Source organism: Pseudochaenichthys georgianus, chromosome 18 (genome assembly GCF_902827115.2).
Source record: "Pseudochaenichthys georgianus chromosome 18, fPseGeo1.2, whole genome shotgun sequence".
NCBI classification, from domain to species: Eukaryota; Metazoa; Chordata; class Actinopteri; order Perciformes; family Channichthyidae; genus Pseudochaenichthys; species Pseudochaenichthys georgianus.
In genome coordinates, this window is record NC_047520.1 from 21,843,023 (window position 1) to 21,863,850 (window position 20,828).

Here is a 20,828-nt window from a genome sequence, read left to right on the forward strand (position 1 = left end):
TTAGGAGCACACCACCACCTGCAGAACAAAGGTGTGGAATGTCAGTTATTCAGCAACTACTGAAACATTTCATGAAACTTCATGCAATGAAGACAATAATCCTAAAGTGTTTATACAGCAATATGATTCTGCCAGCAATGCTGCCAATATTATAAAAATGAATAAGACCTCAAACTACTTAACGTGTTGTCATAGTTGGAACACGATTGCATTTTATTTCCCTCAAAAAACACAAAGCTATCCTTGTCAATGAAATGTGGATTTGGTGTGTGTTTCTGCCGTTGTACTGCGCATTGCTCGTTTACTGTGTACCTGTTCATCTCCACTGAGGAGGTATTAGTCTATAGAGTTGTACTATGTTCAAAAAGAGGTAACCACAAAGCGATATTTAACTGAAAATACTAGGGAAATGTTTACTCAGAATTTTTCTTCCACACTTGCCCCTGCTAACATCTCAGTAAATGAGCTAGTAGATCATTTTAATTCAAAAATTAAAAATGTTATAGATGCCATTGCTCCAACTAAGGTAAAGGAAGTGACTGGGAAGAAAATATCTCCATGGAGAAAGGCCATGACCGTGAGAAGAGAGAGTGTCGGAAAGCTGAACGTAGGTGGCGAAAAACAAATCTCCAGGTTCACTTTGAAATCTATAAAGAGAGACTTGGCCTTTATAATTTGGAATTGAAAAACGCACGACAGTCTTTCTTCTCTGACATCATTACCAAAAACATTACATTACATTACATTTAGCTGACACTTTTATCCAAAGCGACTTACAATAAGTACATTCGACCAGGAAGACACAACCTTGAAGAAAACAGAATCATATAAGTACAGCAGGTTTCACAGAGCCAAGCATTTCAAGTGCTACTTAACTGGCTATAGATAAGCCAGTCCTTTATTAGTATATAAGTGCTTTGTTAGCAGTTCTTTGTTAGTAATTCTATCGCTCGAGGTGGAGTCGAAAGAGATGAGTTTTCAGTCTGCGCCGGAAGGTGTGTAAGCTTTCTGCTGTCCTGATGTCAATGGGGAGCTCATTCCACCATCTTGGAGCCAGGATAGCAAACCCACGTGTTTTTGCTGATGGGAACTTGGGTCCCCCTCGCAGCGATGGTGCAGCGAGCCGTTTGGCTGATGCAGAGCGGAGTGCACATGTTGGGGTGTACGGTTTAACCATGTCCTGGATGTAGGAAGGGCCAGATCCATTCGCAGCATGGTACGCAAGTACCAGTGTCTTGAAGTGGATTCTAGCAGTTACCGGAAGCCAGTGGAGGGAGCGGCGTGGTGTGGGAACATTTAGGAAGGTTGAAGACCAGACGAGCCGCTGCATTCTGGATGAGCTGCAGAGGTCGGATGGCACATGCAGGTAGACCAGCCAGGAGGGAGTTGCAGTAGTCTAGGCGTGAGATGACGAGAGCCTGGACCAGAAATGCTGAATTTCCTCCCGTCGGATGTGATATAAAAACAAACCGATTATATTTGTAGTTGTAAACTCAAGTGGATTAAACTACATTTATTAGTGCTTTCAAGTCAATTCGGCGAACATATGATACATTAAATGATCGTGAGGATGATGATTACAAATCGTTTGTTTGAGACGGTCTGCATTTCCTGATGAAAAAACAAACCGATGCTTTTTGTGGTTGTAGTACACCAACGTGGATTAAACGTATATTTTTTTTACCACAATGTTGGGGAAATTAATGGATAAAATGCACGGATTATGATTTATTACATTACATTACATTGCATTTAGCTGACGCTTTTATCCAAAGCGACTTACAATAAGTACATTCGACCAGGAAGACACAACCTTGAGGAAAACAGAATCATAAAGTACATCAGGTTTCATAGAGCCAATCATTTCAAGTGCTACTCAACTGGCTTTAGATAAGCCAGTCCTTTATTAGTATATAAGTGCTCTGTTAGCAGTTCTTTGTTAGTCATCATGTTTGTTATGATCATGATTATTATTTCCACTACGATCTGGACACTAGGTCCACCGTTTCCTGCAGCGAGGCTCCCCCCGTTGACAGTTTACGTGGGCTGGGCTGGGTGCAGTGGCGGACTGGCCATCGGGACGAATCCCGATGGGCCGGTACCGAAGTGGGCCGGTCGGATAAGTCACTAGCACATCCCCCACTCCCCCTGTTGACAATTTACTAGTGGTACCGAAGTGGGCCGGTCGAGAGTCCCGGGCTGATTTTTAGTCCCAGTCCGCCACTGGCTACATCTACATGACCGTATTATCGCCCATATTGACGCACCTAATTCGTAAACTTCTAACAGATAAAACATAAACTGATTAGTGTCCACTGCCATTATTTTAAAACAGAATAGTTATTTAGTCAAACTCCGTAAATAAAATAGTTTACAAACCATTCCACATTGTTCAAGCGTTGTAGATCGAGAGGTAGCCTAGTGGCTACCTCTCGATCTACAACGCTTGATCGTCGGGTGGGTTGTTGTCTCCACTGTCCGACTCGGAGTTTGTTTCATCCGATTCAGACTCAGAGGCATATGGTTCGAATCTGTACGGCATATAGCCAATATCGTCTACGATGTCATGACTATCACTTGCCGATCCTTCAGCCTCATATGAGCTCTCAGACACGTTCAAAATTATACTGTTATCGCTGTCATCGCTTGCTGCTGTGTGCGCCATCGTGCGTTTGCATGCAGATGCTGGGATCCGGAACGGTGCAGCCGGAGCTCTTGGACCGCAATTACGTCACACATAATTTGGTGGGATTTGAAGAATCCCTGAGAAGATCCAGAATATGGTCAACATTGAAGGGGAGATTAATGGTTATCAAAGTACAAATATCTCAAATCAGTTCAGTAACGGTTTTCAAGGGGACAATATTTACTAAAATTGATGGGTTTTGGATGATGGGGGAAAACCGTGTCACAGGCTCTTTAAGATTGTCTAAGGGAGTTAAACATTGTGCTGTTGTTGGCTGCAAGAATCGGGACAGGGACAAGGGACTGCATGCAATGCAGTCCCTGGAAAAAGACAATAATCTGTGGCTAGACTTCATTTTCAAGGGACATGTGCCAGAAGACTCCGGCAGATTTCTGCTTGTGTGTTCTAAACATTTTACCACGGACATGTTTATGAACTTCACTCAAGTCAAAGAAGGATATGCCTCCAAAGTAAGGCTAAAACCGGGATCAATACCAACCATCCGGGACCAGGCCAGTGAGGCCGCATCCAATTTGGAAGCTGTACGTTTTTATTTAGCTGTGTTTTTCCTGATAAAGCTATCTCTAGCTTGTAGCATGTAGCATGTAGCTTCGCCGTATCAAACCCAAACAGTAATCGGTTAGGTGTTTATATGTTTTTGTACAATTTTATTTTATTCACTGACAACCAAGTGAACGCAGGAGTGATCGGTGGCAGTTCTTCCAGTATAGTTTAATAAAAGTATAATTTTTTTAATAAAATAATAAAGAATTATTTATTTTTTTGGATTTCATATCGCATTAACACCATATCCCAACGTGCATTGCGGCTAAACAATCCAATCACCGAGCTTAAACCATAGCTGAGGATCTTGGGTAATCAGTTCAGTGGGTGTGTATATAGCGCAATGATGCTCGAAATGTCCCTTATAGTCCTACGTCTGTTTCCGGTTATTTTATTTTGAAATTCAGTTCCTGACGGACGACAAAAAAGCAAGAGATTATAGAATTAAACAAATAAATAAAAACAAGGATAATTGTGTGTTATTGTTGAGTAAATAACAGTGTGTTATTTAGAAAAGAATAACAAATTAGAAGGAAAAAAATATTAAAAAAATACAGATTTCAGAATTCTGAGGCTCTGAGCCCCATTTCTTTTCCTCACAGATGGCAAAAAAAGTCCGACATTATACGATTTAAAATAAAACAATAACCGTGGATTCATATTGAGTAATAAAAAAATGTTATGAACCACACAGCTTCCGGTCTTCCAAGACCCGACCGGACAAAAACATGTGGTGCAGGCACGAAACCAAATGCATTTCTACCAATAGAAATACATTGCTTTTAAAATCGTTCTGTGTGACACGAAAAAAAAGAGGGAAATCGTGTTGGTGAACACAAATCAATAGATTAAATGTCGTGACTATAACACGAAATGCCGTGAGACTGGGTTGTGGTTTCAGTGCTGTCTTCCACTGAATTGAAAGTAGCCTTCTAAACATTATCAGAGGCAGCCTTAATGTTTCTCGACAAAATTTAGATTTTTCACACGTTTTCAGATCATTACAGATTTCAGATCCCGTCCTCCAGAACCTACACTGGCTCCCCATCCGTCAAAGACTCAACTTCAAAGTCCTGCTCATAATGCACAAAGCCCTCAACAATCAGGCACCCCCCCCCCCCCCTACCTCACAGACCTGCTGCTGCACCACCACACCCCTTCCCGCTGCCTCCGCTCATCAGAAGCCAATCTCCTATCCATCCCCACCCGCACCAAACATCGGACCTGGGGGGACAGAGCCTTCTCCGTCGCTGCCCCCTCCCTCTGGAACTCACTCTCACAACACATCAGAGACTGCACTGACCTCACCACCTTAAAAAAACTTACAAAAACTCACCTCTTCAATCTGGCTTTTATGATTGTTTTTGTATTGCTTGATTTAAATGTAACTATATTTATTTGTTGTTCTTTTCACTATCTTTGTAAAGCGAGATTGAGCACCTGTAAAAGCGCTAACAAAATAAATATATTATTACACTCAACAGTGGCGAGCCGTCAGGGCCGACCTCTCTGAGGACCTAAGATATTCTACAAAATAATATTTAATAAAAACATTAAAAAATATATTTTAAAATAAATCAATATATTTCTCATTAGTTTTACCAAAAATAACTTGATTTAATTGTATTTAAAATAACATTTCCAAAGAAAAAAATCCTTCGAATCTGCCTATTCAGTTTGTTTGAATGTGAAGGGTTAAATGAAAGAAGCTCGTCTCTGCAGGTGAAGACAGGAGCTGTTGGACGTCCTGCTGTAATTCACAGAGAGCCAGCTATAGTAACTGAACGAGAGAGAAATGACAGCACAATTGACCAATCATATCTTCCCTCTAAATGGGTGGGTTTTATTATCGCGGACTTTATGACAAGTTCCGACCGCTGTGAAGCTTTTCTTGTTTCCATAGCAACAACTTCCTGTCAACAGCGTAAACACGCCTTCAAAATAAAAGCATGCCAAATCACACTCAAGACATACAGATGTAGCACTCCAGATCAGACTCAAAAGGGTGTGTCCCAGTCAAAAGCCCAGCGGATGCCAGGGGCTGGGGGTGTTGCCAAATTGCTAGTGGGCGTTGCCCAATTTCCCCATTTGTTCAATTACAGGATTTAACCATGAGATGGCGCTTCATTCACAAAATACACAATGGGTGTTGTAGAAACATCAATATTTTAGATCAAATAAAGTATATAGTTTGCTTTATGCAGTATATTTCCTGTAATATTGTACAGTAGATTGAAGTAAATCAACTTATACATTAAGATAAGATAAGATGGACCTTTATTAATCCCGTGGGGAAATTCAGTAGTTCAAACAGCAACAGGGTGAGAGTGAAAAACAGGACAGCACAGATTCACACAGATTAATAAAATCAAAAATAAGATGAGTGATACAAAATAATAATAATAATGAGAAACTATGAAATAAGAAATGAATAAAACTAAAATGTAATTATCATAATATTATAATGTATTGTATTATTAAGTAATATCATACATTAACCCCATTATAGCAGATACCACATTAAATGGATGAACACATGTATGCATCAATAATTACAACAGAGTATTTCTAAATACAAGTTGTAAAAATACTTATATGTATTTAATATTAACCCTTTGGAGTCGACCGTCACGCCGGCGTGATCAGATCACATGACCTGTTCAAGCCGGTGCCGCATAAAAACAACAGTCCGGACAACATTGCCGTGTGTTTCTGTCGAAAGTGCTGGCTTGAAACTACTGTATATCCCAGTCTTTGATTCATGCAAAAAGACCCAGTAAACACGGAGATACGGTGATATAAAGTTAATACATTTCAAAAGTATGAAATATGGAAGCACATATTTGAATATCTTCGCCATATTTGATCATTTTACGAAACGGAAAATACTGGAAACTGTAGATCCTGCTCAACAGGATGTATATGTGTATTTCTGTCGAAAGTACTGGCTCGAAACTATATGCCAGTCTTTGTTTCATGCACAAATACCCAATAAACACGGACATACGATGATATAAAGTTAATACAGATATATTTCAGAAGTATGAATAATGGAAGCACATATTTTAATATTTTCGCCGTATTTTATCATTTTACGAAACGGAAAATACTGGAAACTGTAGATTCTGCTCAACAGGATGTATTTACCAGGAAGGGGTGAGGTAATCAGGTAAATGGAGTGATACGAAACGAGACGAAAAGAGACGAAGAGGGACGGCGGGAACCGAAGAGAGACGGCGGGAAATGGAGAGAGACGAAGATATACGAAGACAGGCTGCGGGAGACGAAGAGAGGCTGCGGGAGACTGCGATTGAAGTAAAGTGACAAACAAACATTGAAAATGTAGATATAGTTAGATATATTTAGAGTTTTGAAGACTCAACTATGATGAAGAGAACTCTGAACGTGAGTCAAGCTTTAAGCTTGTTTTTTGACATGGAGGAGGAGGAATCTGTGATGTTGCCCTCTGTGTCGTAGTTGACAGAAACCGCTTTGAAGCGTGGCACAGATAAAGACAGAAAAAACAGATTTTTGTACATAATGTGTATATATATATATATATTTGTATTATATTTATAATAACACTTTTGCCTTATCAGAATGAAATCCCATGCTACCTCAATCAAACTTTCACATTATCATAGTCACATCCCATGTATATATTTCCAGCTTTTAAATGGTTTCGTTGTGTATGTTTGTGTTGTGAAAAATAAAATCATTTTCAAAATCTGTTTTTACATATATGTTGTGATTTTGGGTCCAAAATGTTCATATAGTAGAAGATCACCTACATCCAAACGAAATAAATATAATTAATTATGATGAATACGTTAAGTCTTGTTCATTGTTTTTCACTTTTATTAAATGTTTGATATTTCTTTCTCTGTGTGCGGGGGATCACAGGAGGGGGGAGAGCTGTGAAATGTGACTCCACACATTCCGATGGCCAATTAGTTTTAAACAAAGGGTCCCCAACATACATATGAAACATGGGGGGGTTGGGGCTGGAGAACGGTATGGTCCTACCGTTTTCATACTTTATATATCTTAGCATATTCATACACACTGTTCATACTGCTCACAGGCTGATATCTAGTGTATTCATACCCCTCACTGTTTATTCATCATTCAATTAATTATATATTTTATTCTGTAGATTGTGAACATTACTTTTCACTTTACTGCTTGTTGCTCCTGGTTAGAAGCTAAACTGCATTTCGTTGTCTCAGTATCGGCGGTCACTCCTGATGAACCCACCAGGGCTGTTTCCTCAGAACGAGAGGAAAGTTTTTACCAGGACAGCTTTTTTAAGGGACAGCATCGCCCTGAGATCTATGCTGCTAATATGTTCATGGCCATAACGCCATTTGTAACATAGGCTATGGGAGAATGGTGAAAATAACCAACTGGACTGGGACCAATGGGAAAATGCCTCTTCCCCTCAATGTGAAGCAACAGATTGAGTCTTATGTTTCCAATCGGTTCCCAAATCTGAACATTGACCAGTGGCATAAGATCAGGAGCCGGGTAAACGAGAGACTGAGGAGCCCCAGAAAAACAGATCCCGAAATCGCTCGTCCTGGTTTCCGCAGCAGATAGGCCTACAGCATGTGTCTGTTACTGTATGTCAGTTATTTTAAATAAAATGGTGAAAACTGAACTTGAAAATTGTTTCCTCTTTTTATTTTCGGGATGGGGAGACGTGTGTGATTAAAAATTCATTCGCAGAAATGTAAAGTGATCTAACTAAGTTCTATTCATATTCTTGACGGGAAGAGCCGTGTAAATGGGTGGCCATATGCATTTGAAAAGCAATATAAATCACACAGTTATTATGCAATAGGCTATAAAAGCACCACCGATTACCTTTCTCCAATTCAAACTCTTGACGGGAAAAAAGGAAGGTGTAAATGGTTGGGCTATACTGTACTGTATACATACAAAGGCCATTCAATAGACGTTCAATATATAGTATTCGTTTATTAGAGTCGGCTTGACTCGGTTTGCATTCATAAAGAATGCACACATGTGTTTAATCGTTAATGTCATAGTATTCGTTTATTAGTCCCCGAGGGGAAATGGGTAGCAGCACATCACAGAGGCATTTAAAAAGTGAAGAACATTCAAGTTAAACAATACTAAGTAAACAATTAACACAGTAAATTATGTGGATTAAATCACATTTATTTCGTTAAAAATAAACGAAATGACTCGGTTTGCATTCATAAAGAATGCACACACGTGTTTAATCGTTCATGTCAGATATGTAGGCCTACTAAGTAAATAGCCTACATTAGTTCCTGCTCAAGATTAGATTCAACTTTATTGTTATTGCACAGATTACAGGTACTGAGACAACGAAATGCAGTTTAGCTTCTAACCAGGTGCAACAAGCAGTAAAGTGAAAAGTAATGTTCACAATCTACAGAATAAAATATATAATGAATTGAATGATGAATAAACAGTGAGGGGTATGAATACACTAGATATCAGCTGTGAGCAGTATGAACAGTGTGTTAATCGTTAATGTCAGATATGTACTAAGTAAATAGCCTACATTAATTTCATGATGGATTAAAGCACATTTATTTCGTTAAAAATAAACAAAATGATTAAATGCAGGGTGAATTGCCCTAATGTGGAACATTTTTGCATTTCAGACTTCGGGAATATATTGCGACATGAAGCCGATACAATAAATCAAAATCCAGTAACATTCTGAAATCCCCAGGATGTGTCCTAATCAAACCAAAAGAGAACATGCAGATATTAAACTCATAAAAGAAATGGTAGACATATACTCTTAGTGCCAAGTGGTCTCAGACAATCTGTTTTCCTAATGTGGGACAGTTCTGTGCAAAATGTGGGACACTGAAAAGTCTATATTAAAAAGCCTCAGTCACCTTCATTCATGTCATAAAAAAATCTCAGGCCAGTAACACTCAAAGCTACAGTAAATGTGCAATACCATGCTATGTTACTATTTATAATGTTATTGTTGTTACAACAGAAGATGTTTTTATTTAAATTGAAGTTAAATGCATCAATCTGGTGCACTGAGGGCAAAATTAGTAGATTTGTGGATACGGCTCTCAACACTCATATGAAACAGAACTGTTCTTACAATGTGTGTTGGAAGGTATTAAATTACTATGCATATTTTATTGTGTAAACACACAGCTGATCACCTGAGAGCTGCCGTTTCATTCAGAGCGTTTAAAAAAAACGACGGTCTGATTTCAACAACTCAATGTGTGATTATTATAGCAGTAATATTAGACACTAATAATACAGTAAACTATGAACACTGTACATATTATTGTTTGCCCGTGGGATTAGGATGATCGGTAGAGAGCCGCTGCGTCGGATGTGATATAAAAACAAAGCGATTATTGTCGTTGTTGTAAACTCACGTGGATTAAATGTAGTGCATTCATTTCAACTCGCGAAATATGATACATTAAATGATCGCGAGGATCACGATCGAACATCGTTTGTTTGACCCTGGATGCATTTCCTGATCTAAAAACATAGCGATGGTTTTGTACTTACGCGGCGTAAATTACGCCAACGTGAATTAAACATTATTTTGTTAAATAAAAACATGGTGATGTTTAGTAAATGATTACATGTCTCTTACTTAAGCACAGAATGTGATCCTATCCGTGACATATATGGATCTTAACAAATATCCGCTATATCAGATCCCTGTAGATCAGCTGTTTATTTCACATGAGTTCCAGTGTGGCAGCTTTTCACGGCTCCCCCTGGTGGATCCATGATCCATTGCTGCTGGTTTCATTATAATTAAATGTATTTATCAAGGGGGCGTTTCAAGTCCTGCGGGGGGGTTTTCCTTTTCAGCAGGGGCCCACCCCGTGCCGATCACGGACCCGCCCGGGTAGGCGTCTGAAACGAAGCGCTACATCTGTACAACTGCAACAAAAGTAACAAACACAATGCAATATCCTTTTCAATTTCAAAGAACACAAATTGGGTTATCTACAGGTGTTGTTTTGTGTGGTAGAGTTGTTTTTCATTGATGCGTTTTGCACCCCGGGCCGTTGTTTTGATATTCTGCTGAAGTATACGCTGTGACCATAGACTGTATATATAAAGGCTGTGATGTAATAGCTTTTTTTTTTTTTAACTTGAGCACATGACTTTGACGTCCTCTGTTGTAACTTCACAATTAAAGCAATTTAGTCCATATGAAGCCTGAGAAAAGTCACAACTGTTGTATATTTAATACAGTAAAAAGGTGAATTGTGTTGCACAATATCAATCCAAACTTATGATGGAGTTGATGTTGAGCTTTGCCATTTCTTACATCAATGTAGGAGAGTTTGCAGCTCCTTAAAACATGCGATGTTCAAAAAACAACATTGCTGCAAGATAAAACTAGTTATTCACACAAACCAAGCACCCTTACATCTGACATATATCCCCACCCCACAACAGTAAACAACAACATAAGACCAATAGTAGACCAAACTTGGTTTTATTTATATATATATAAAAATGAAGTTTTTCAATTCATAGGGGGAAAGTAACATCTCTCAAATAAGAAAACGGTGAAATGTAAGTGTTGCTAAAAATGTACCTGCACTTTGACACATCTACCTGGAACCACAATACCACACTTTACGCTCCTGTGCATGGCAGCGAGTATCTGAAGCACACTCCGCCCTGATGGATGACTCAGCAGAATATTTGAGTGCAAACTGTGGAAGAGGCACAAAGCCAAGTGATGTGTTGCTCTTTACCCACAAAAACATTAAACACAGCAAGGGCTTCAAATATTTCTCAGTGCAAAGTCTCAGTGAAGCTGGAAGTGTGTGTCCTAAATGGTTACCCAGCCTGCTTTGGTTGTCAGGGCGACAGCAGCCATGTTAAATGTTGAAGATGAAGGATGTAAAGGCATCTAGACACGAGCAGCAGCATCCACAGGCTGCAGGGAGTTCACACTTCACTGCACAAAGCAGCACCAGATCACTGCTACTCGTCATCTCTCCCTCCTGTTCTACTCAGCTGCAACAGAAAAACACAAGACAACAATAAGACCTGGCACCTTGTGAAGGATTTCAAAAAGGTTCTGGTTTAAAGGTTTTACTTACATGCTGGATCATCAAGAAGAGAGGATGAGGGATAAAAATAAAAATTAATGACAGGTTCACAAAGGACGTAACTTAATGCACCCCCTTGTGGACAGAATATAAATTGCACCTACTTTGACAACGTCGATCCAGTCCCATCCTCTTGGCAATACCCCTTTGTGATCTGAAAGTAGAAATCATTACAATATGCACTGTTATTCTGACTAAAAACACAATCACTACTGCCTTTATTTTCCACTGGAGATCCTGAATGTTTCAGAAATGTGTATCAAGCGGTCCAATGCATGATGCAGCAGATTAAAACAACAAATATATATCCTCTTATATGCAATACTACTTCACTGTGGAAACTTAAAGTGATGTACCTGTTTTGTTGACAATCTTCCTCTTCTGGGATTTAGTCAGCTGTTCCTTCCTCTCCTTCTTCTTGGCTGTGTTCCCGTCACCGATGGATGTTGTCTGCATCAACAAAAAATGATCAATCCAAGGAAGAAGATGCCATACAATGCTAACAGTGTTTGATGGGCAAATACTCTCTGGGATGAAGTATCCCGTGAATGTGATATACTGACCACAGCAATGACGACAGGCTTGTGGTTCTCCATGAGTTCCACCTTGTTCTCCTTGGCCCACTCAAACAGAGTGTACATCATGGCCGTGCCCAGGTTAGCCTCCACCTGCTCCTCCAGCTTTGACAGGATCAGCAGCTTCGTCTCTGCAGAGCTGATAGCAAATCCAAAAAAGGAATGAAAAAACAAACCTATAACACAAAGTAATTGTGCTAGAAAAGCAGACTCAATATATTTAAATTTGACAGTTTACCCCAGTATGAAATCTAAAAGGAATTAAAATGTATTTCATGCTGAAAAATACAATTTACAAATAAAAATACCATTTAAATTAACTAAATATTTTAGGAATATTTTAAAACCTTGTTTTGTGTCAATGGCTTGTGGCAGTATTTCTGATTCTCTCCAGTATGCTTCAGTTTTTCCTAAATCATAATTAATCCTTTATATTTTTTCCAAGTCAAATTGATCTAATCAAAAAGAAAATAATATAAAAACCTTAAATGATGTGGCTACATCCAAATACAATATTACTGGTCCTTAAAACTGTATCTGTAAACTGTTGTTGCATTAAAACCATGCAAAAGGCACTCAGTGAGATTCCAGATGTTTATGTCATTTTCTATTCTGAAATCAGTGTTTCTAATTTCAACTAATTAATTAATTAATAATATTAAAGCACAGTGCTTACATCTTGTTGTTGAAAAAGGAATCGAGGGTGATCTCGGGGGACGTCTCAGGGTACGTCTCAGGCCATGTGACGTCCAGGATGAACGCTTTGGTGTCATCAAGGTCTCCTATCTGGTGTTGACCAATAACAAGATCAAAAACTGCTTGTTTAAGGTCATGAATTACATGTGAAAGGGCATATTTAAAGATCTTGCTTTAATGTGATGTCCAGGTACATCCTGTTGAAACAGGATGTAGGGGAGGCACATGACAAGGTCTTTTTTCAAAGCAGGACTAGACAGTACTCACCCTAAACTGGAAGGAACTTGAACTGATTCCCTTAAAACACTCATCCCCTTCATAGATTGAGAGAAGAGCCTCCAGCTCCATCTGTGGGTAGAAGAGGGGGGGGTACAGGAAGAGGTCAGATCCAGGGGGGGGTACAGGAAGAGGTCAGATCCAGGGGGGGGTACAGGAAGAGGTCAGATCCAGGGGGGGGTACAGGAAGAGGTCAGATCCAGGAGGGGATTACATGAGCAGCAGCGTGTCACTGCACACCAAATAACATAGTAATATGACAAATGACCAGTGGTGTAAAGTAACTAAGCACATTTACTCAAGTACTGTACTTAAGTACAATTTTGAGGGACTTGACCTCTACGAGTACGTTGTACTTCTACTCCACTACATGTATTTAATTCCTTTAGTTACTTCACAGATCTGGATGAAGGATGTGAAATCTAACCAAGTGTTGAATCAGACTTTAGTTCCACCTGGAGTAAATCCACCAGCTACCCTGCAGTCTACAAAGTACTTCAGACTAGCTGCACCTTCACCAGCTTTGAGAACACTTTCATGATCAATCATTATAAAACATATCATATATATTATTCTGAAATGGACCAATCCGCACAACGACTACTTTTACAATGTTATATATGTTGATGCCAATACTTGAGTAATATTTTGAATACAGTACTTTTACTTGTAACAGAGTATTCATACACTCTGGTACTTCTAGTTGTACTTAAAGAGCCTGTGACAGCATCCCAACAACTGTTACAATGAAATATTGGGCTACTAGTAATCTCGAACCGTCAGTTTAAAAAAGAAAAAGCGATACCGTTCCGTTAAATATCAATAATTTCGAACATCGCGGGGAAATTCCATCGACTCATTTTGAAGTTTTGGGGGAAGCCGGAAGTGACGTCAATGCGGGAACGCTTCGAGAGCCAAACACGGACAAAGTGTGTTGTCATGCGTAGAAATTGTGAATTACTGAGATTAGGCACGTTAATAACGTTTTAATGAAGTTGACTACAGTATATTCATATGTGTCAGTGCTTCCATGTCAATTCGGCGAACATAAACATAAATGATCGTGGTGAAGATGATGATTACATTAGGATTACAAATCGGGAGTGAGAGCTGCTATTTCCTCCCGTGGGATGTGATATAAAAACAAACCGATTATTTTTGTAGTTGTAAACTCAAGTGGATGAAACTACATTTATTAGTGCTTTGTAGGGGTGTAACGGTTCACAAACATTTCGGTTCGGTACGTACCTCGGTTTTTAGGTCACGGTTCGGTTCGGTACGTTTTCGGTACAGCAGAAAAAATTATCACAAAACATAACATATTTTTTTTTAATTATTATTAAACTGTGAATAATGTATTCACTCAAATAAATACAAAATATAATAAAATAAACATTAAGGTGCAGCATTTCGATGAACTGAAATAATCTGTATTTGAACTTTACTGTACTAGTACTCACAAAACATAAACTATTAGTTTAGGGTTTTTAATTATTATTAAACTATGAATATTCACTCAAATAAATATAAAATATAATAAAATAAACATTAAGGTGCAGCTTTTCGATTAACTGAAATAATCTGTATCTGAACTTTACTGTACTAGTACCTAGCAGCCAGTTTGACATTATGACTTGCTTGTCATTGTATTTTCATGTTGTTTAAAGAAAGATGAACTTGTCCACATTGCTTGCCGAAAGGGCAGATCTGCTGGCACTAGCAATGTCTCCTGCTGTGGAGAAAACCCTCTCGCTAGGGACAGAGGTAGCAGATACAGCCAGATAGCGCTTTGCTACCATGGCAACATAAGGATATTTGCCGTTTGTAATAGCTTTGGCTCGGTCTGAAGTTTTAGCGAGTGGTGGAGGCTTAAATGCTAGCGGGAGTTGGGTTTGCACTTCAGTCTTTTGGTACCGGTGATATTCACGTTCGGGTGATGCCTTTTCAAATGAGTGTGCAAGTTTGATGCATTGCCAGCCGCGTAACCAATGTTAGTTGAACAATGCCGACAAACAGCTTTGGTTCGGTCCACCTGTCTTTGTCCGTCATCCTTGTACGTAACTGCGAAACCAAAATGTTCCCAAACCGGAGACTTCAATGATGCTGGAGGATTTTCGAGCTCAACTTTATCTGCGTTCGCCATTTCGACAGTTCCTCAAATTACTGATTACATTTGAACGCATCCCTCTGACCAGCTCGTCCAATGAAATGACTTGCTCGCTCTATGACGTGTTGATCACAATGGGTGCAAATTACTCTGAATGCTGCGACGCAGCACCTGAGATTACTTCCAAAAAGTTGTTCACGTTCTCAATTTTTTACGTTTAAAGTTATATGCGTTCGGTACACTTCGGTACACACGTGTACCGAACCGAAGGGCCCGTACCGAATAATTTCGGTACGGGTACGTGTACCGTTACACCCCTAGTGCTTTGATGTCAATTCGGCGAACATATGATACATTAAATGATCGTAAAAATCGTTTGTTTGAGCCGGTCTGCATTTCCTGATGAGAAAACAAACCGATGCTTTTTGTAGTTGTAGTAAGTACACCAACGTGGATTAAACGTGTGGTTTTTTACCACAATGTTGGGGAAATTAATGGATAAAATGCACAGATTATTATTATTATTATTCCCACTCCGATCGGGACACTAGGTCCACCGTTTCCCCGCAGCGAAGCTCCCCCCGTTGACAGTTTACGTGGGCTGGGTGCAGTGGCGGACTGGCCATCGGGACGAATCCCGATGGGCCGGTACCGAAGTGGGCCGGTCGGATAAGTAACTAGCACATCCCCCATAGGCGGCGCGTGAGGCTCAGGTTTGAGAAGGCTAAATAACTTCTTTTACCTGACGCTGCCCGCCTCCGGCGTCTATAGAAAAGAGATCCACTCAGTGTGCGGAGTTTAAATCTCTCAAGTCATATTACAGGATAAAGGAAACACAGTTTAAACTACCATATGCAGAGAAGACGCCGACGTGTCGCACTTATCATTCATATTACATCATCAATCAGTCGATCATCGATCATATAATATCATAATATATCATATATTTCCTTATCTGAGTCAGCTTCTCCAGCCTCATCTGGCCGTGCAACACTCACAGTGTCACAGACTGGATGCAGAAGTATTATTTAACACATTATGTTGACGAAACACTCGAGACAAATGTAATTAAAGTCAGACCCACTCGTGTCTTAGACGTGAACGCGCTCTCAGCTGGAGAGAGAAACCCTGGCTTGATTTACCGAGTTGATAACCAGCGTCGTAGGACCGCTTAGCGAAATCTCGTGTGTTAGTTTGTTGTTGTTAGTTTGTTTGTTACTCAAACATATCCAGGGTATGCTGAACTGGCTTCGTAGTACAGGGCACAGGTGGCTCGCAGTGCTAATGTCAAAGACACAGACATTATACATTATATTTGTATTTTACCAGGATGCAGTGACACAAATATTTACATTTACTATCTACAGCACCCGCCGCCCCTGACATCCCCCACTCCCCCCGTTGACAATTTACTAGCGGTACCGAAGTGGGCCGGTCGAGAGTCCCGGGATGATTTTTAGTCCCAGTCCACCACTGGCTACATGACCATATGATCGCCCATATTGATGCACCTCATTCCTAAACTTCTAACAGATACAACATAAACCGATCCTTCAGCCTCATATGAGCTCTCAGACGCGTTCAAAAGTAAACTGTCATCGCTGTGCTTGCTGCTGTGTGCGCCGTCGTGCGTTTACATGCAGAAGCTGGGATCCTGAACGGTGCAGCTGGAGCGCTGTGCCCGCAATGACGTCACACATCATTTGGCGGCACTTGAAGAATCCCCGAGAAGATCCAGAAAATGGTCAACATTGAAGGACAGATTAATTGTTATCAAAGTACAAATATCCAAAATCAGTTCAGTAACGGGTTTCAAGGGGACAATATGTACTCAAATTGATGATTTGGATGATGGGGGAAACTCGTGTCACAGGCTCTTTAAGTACAAGATCTGAGTACTTCTCCCACCTCTGCAAATTACACATTACAGGGTAAGCAGGTAAGAAAGACTCAAGTCCCTCACGAGATTATTGTTTTCAACAACCATGCATGAACACTTTAATGCATCACCTGGTTATAACTCAATTCAATATTTTAGCCACTTACTAACTTGCCACTTATGGCAATATATGTTGTGTATACACGGTTACATTATAACACGTATTGTATTTACAAAGGGTCTTGACTAATGGTTTATTATGTGGCATGCACTCCTCCCTACAGTTAACACACATTTGAATGGCGTTAGGAGTGACATGTTCTCATTCATAAACGACGCTTCTCAGGGCTCAACAGCTAGACAACCCTTTGAAACTGTGGCCTGAGTTCCCGCATACTGAATGCAATCTCACAAGTGGACGTGTTTTCTATGTAACAAGCACAAAGATGTAGAATAAGCCCGTCAACACAAACTCATATGCTAGCAGTGACGCTCGTGTCATGTAGTTAGCAGTTAGCAGCTAACAGCAGCTAGCCTCGCACTGCATCATCACTCCTACCTCCTGATCCTCGTTAGCTGTCATGATGTTCCTTCAGCTGCTGTACGATACACTTTCTGTGTACAGTTTAGAATCGCTCAGAGTTAACAACCCATTGCTCTATCTAAAACTTTGCTAAGATAATAATGCACACAACTTCCCCAGCTGATGCAGACAGTGCCACCATATTAGACGCATGCGCAGTTCGGGGCTCTTCGTGAACTTTGAACCACAGCATCAGTGGATGTGGTTTTAGGCACACTATATTTAATAATTAAGTACTATATCAAAGTAGCAGTATAGTTTTTATTGAATATTACATTAATACAAAAATTGACAAGCTACTTAAGACTGATAATGAATAGATTCTTTCAGTAGCCTTTCACACTACTGTTATTGTTATTGTTACTATTATTCTACTGATTAATTCATTAATATTACTCATTGATTTAATTTTTCTCTCTTCTTATCATAATAATTATAACAATAATATTCACTTGTTATATTCTCAAGGTTGTCTTTATTTACTTTTGTGTCGGACATAGTACTTACCGGCGGTAGTTGTAATTGTTGCTCTTTAAAATTAAAGGAAGTGGACAACAGTGATCTCATAAACACTGTACTTTACTTTTTGTGTATACAGTGGAGCAAATTAACAGTCTATCATTTTAATGGTATATTATATATATATTTATTTGAGTAATGAGAGACAGAATATCAAAAATAATATCCAGAAATTGAAGAAAAAAGAATTTGCATTTAACTGTGGGAAATAAGTATTTGATCCCTTGCAACAAACAATAATTATGGCTCCCACAGACCGGTTACATACTGTAAGTCCTCTTCCTTTAGAAAAGTTCTCCTAATATCAACTTGTGAGATGGGGGTCAGAACTACACAGGAGGAACTTGTTCATGATCTCAAGGCAGCTGGGACCTCAGGCACCAAGAAAACTATTGGTAAGTTACCAATAGTTTTCTTGGTAACACACTACACCATAATGGATCAAACCCTGCAGCGCCTGAAGGCCCCCTGCTCAAGAACAACATGGGAGGCCGTCTGAAGTTTGACAACGAACATCTGAAGGATTCAGAGAAGGCTTGGGAGGAGAGGATGTGGTCAGATGAGACCAACATCGAGATCTTTGGCATCAACTCGACACGCCGTGTTTGGAGGAAGAGAGATGCTGACTATAACCACAGAACACCATTCCCCCCGTCAGCATGAGGTGGAAGCATTCTGCTTTGGGGCGTTTCTCTGCTAAGTGGCCTAGCCAGTCTCCAGACCTTAATCCCATAGACAATCTGTGGAGGGAGCTGAAGCTTCAAGATGCCAAGCATCAGCCTCAAAACCTGAAGGCTTTGGAGAGGGTCTTCAGAGAGGAGTGGACCAACATCCTTCCTGAGATGTGCACAGACCTGGAGACCAGCTACAAGAAGCGCCTGACCTCTGTGTGTCCAACTAGGGTTTCTCCACCAAGTACTAACACATGTTTTGCAAGGGCATCAAATACTTATTTCCCACAGTTTATTGCAAATACATTTTTATCTTTTATATAATCTCAATTTCTGGATTTTTTAAAAAATATTCTTACGCTCACTGTTCAAATAAACCTACCGTTACAATGATAGGCTGTTCATTTCTTTGTAAGTGGGCAAACTTATAAAATCAGCAAGGGATAAAATACTAATTTCCTCCACTGTAATGTCTATAAAATATATTCATTGTGTGTTAACACAAAATCTACAGCTCCTCTACCACAACCATCAGCAACAAGTGGACATGGAGAACTACATGAACTACATGCTGCTAAATCTACCGCGGAGAATAAACTGAAGGGCAACCAGGCAACCATGGCAACCATGCTCGGGGGTCTTCATCGCTGCTTTTGGTGTATTTTCTGGTGGAAATACAGCGCCACTTACAGGCCCGGCATATGTACTACAGCGTCTCCCGCGGGTCGAGCGGTCTCGTATGAAGCAGCGCCATATAGATAGAAGAGTTACGACAACGGAAGTCCAAAAACGGTTATCGTCACGTAACAGGAGATATAACTATGATTTTTGGTAATTATTAGTGAATAAAGGTTTTGATTTGCAATATTTATACAACAAATCGATATGTGTATGTATTTACATCAATATGTTTTTAAAAATAAAATTTGCTAATATTAAAGGTGGGGTAGGTAAGTTTGAGAAACCGGCTCGAGTTACACTTTTTGTTATATTCCATGGAATGCTCTTAACATCCCGATAGCAATGAATATCTGAAGTGCTTTGACAAAAAATCCATAAAAAATGTCATCTGTAGAAGCCGTAATCAGGCCCACCTTAACCTGCCATCAGTTCCTGGGGCTGATAGGTTTTGTAGGCCCCCTATTTAAACAACAAATGAAAGTCATTTATAGCCTCGGCAGGCTCTGTGATCGCACTTCTCCACTCTGCTCTACGCGCGCCTGGTCCTCTCCTCCAGGTGAGTGACGTATCGGGCCTCCCTCATGTATTTGTCCGGTTGCCGTTGGCTCCCCTCCACGTAGCAAGTCCTCGTCGTCCTCTCCATCTCCTCCAACAGATAATGTCCCTCCTGTCTGTTTTTCCTCTCCCGCCACTCCATCGCTATCAGAACCAGACGGCCTACTTGGCTCCGAGGCACCGCTGCCGCTCGGTACAGAACTCATCTGTCCTTCCTCCTCATCCGGCCTACAGGTTTAAAATAACCTTTAAGCTTCGGCATGTTTTGTAATAGCTGCTTGTCTCGAAACTCCTTTTCCCTCAACAATTTCCTTTCCCGAGCGCCACTCTCAAACTTTTTCTTCTCAAACTTTTTCTCCTAAACATCCTTCATCTGTCACTCAATCACTCGCAATTTGAATAAGTCACATGCGAAACATATTCTCATTCTGATTGGCTGTTAAGTGGTGCCCGTTACGGAGTCATCTCTGGAATCCATCGATCTGATTGGTTAGCGGAGCAAATGATCAAAATACTACGGAGGGAAGATATTTTCGTTTGGATTACTGGTCTCGGGGGAAGCTCGCGAGTGTGTGTGTTTGTGTATTTTTGCGTTTGTGTGTATTATGTTTGTTTCCCGGGGAAAACACTCACGAGAAACACAGGCTGTTGTTATGCCCGCTGTGACGTCAAGTTACTCCGTTCTCCGCTTGTAATTATGCCGAAGCTTCAACGTTGTATTTATCATCTGAATTTGCCGAAACAATTTTAATATTCTGAAAGCCAAGACTTTGTTTATTTGAAACCAGATGAAAACAAACTGTAACGGACCCTGCCGTGTTATCTATGATTACTATGCCTACATTCATAATGTCAGCCGGAGGGAGGAGGAGTGAGTGGCGAGTGAGAGCTGTCATCTTCCCTTTACAAG

General features: G+C 40.1%; 1 protein-coding gene across 1 annotated transcript; it reads right to left on the reverse strand.

Annotated features, from left to right (window-relative positions):
* Window positions 1-10,734: 10,734 nt before the first annotated feature.
* On the reverse strand, window positions 10,735-17,664 carry rwdd (RWD domain containing 4). The gene is made up of 6 exons (XM_071206491.1): window positions 17,469-17,664; window positions 12,915-12,995; window positions 12,628-12,737; window positions 11,940-12,090; window positions 11,733-11,826; window positions 10,735-11,530 (listed from the first exon to the last, which is right to left on the reverse strand). Exons 1-6 carry the CDS (start codon window positions 17,490-17,492, stop codon window positions 11,424-11,426), a joined length of 567 nt encoding a protein of 188 aa, XP_071062592.1. The 5' UTR covers window positions 17,493-17,664; the 3' UTR covers window positions 10,735-11,423.
* Window positions 17,665-20,828: the final 3,164 nt, after the last annotated feature.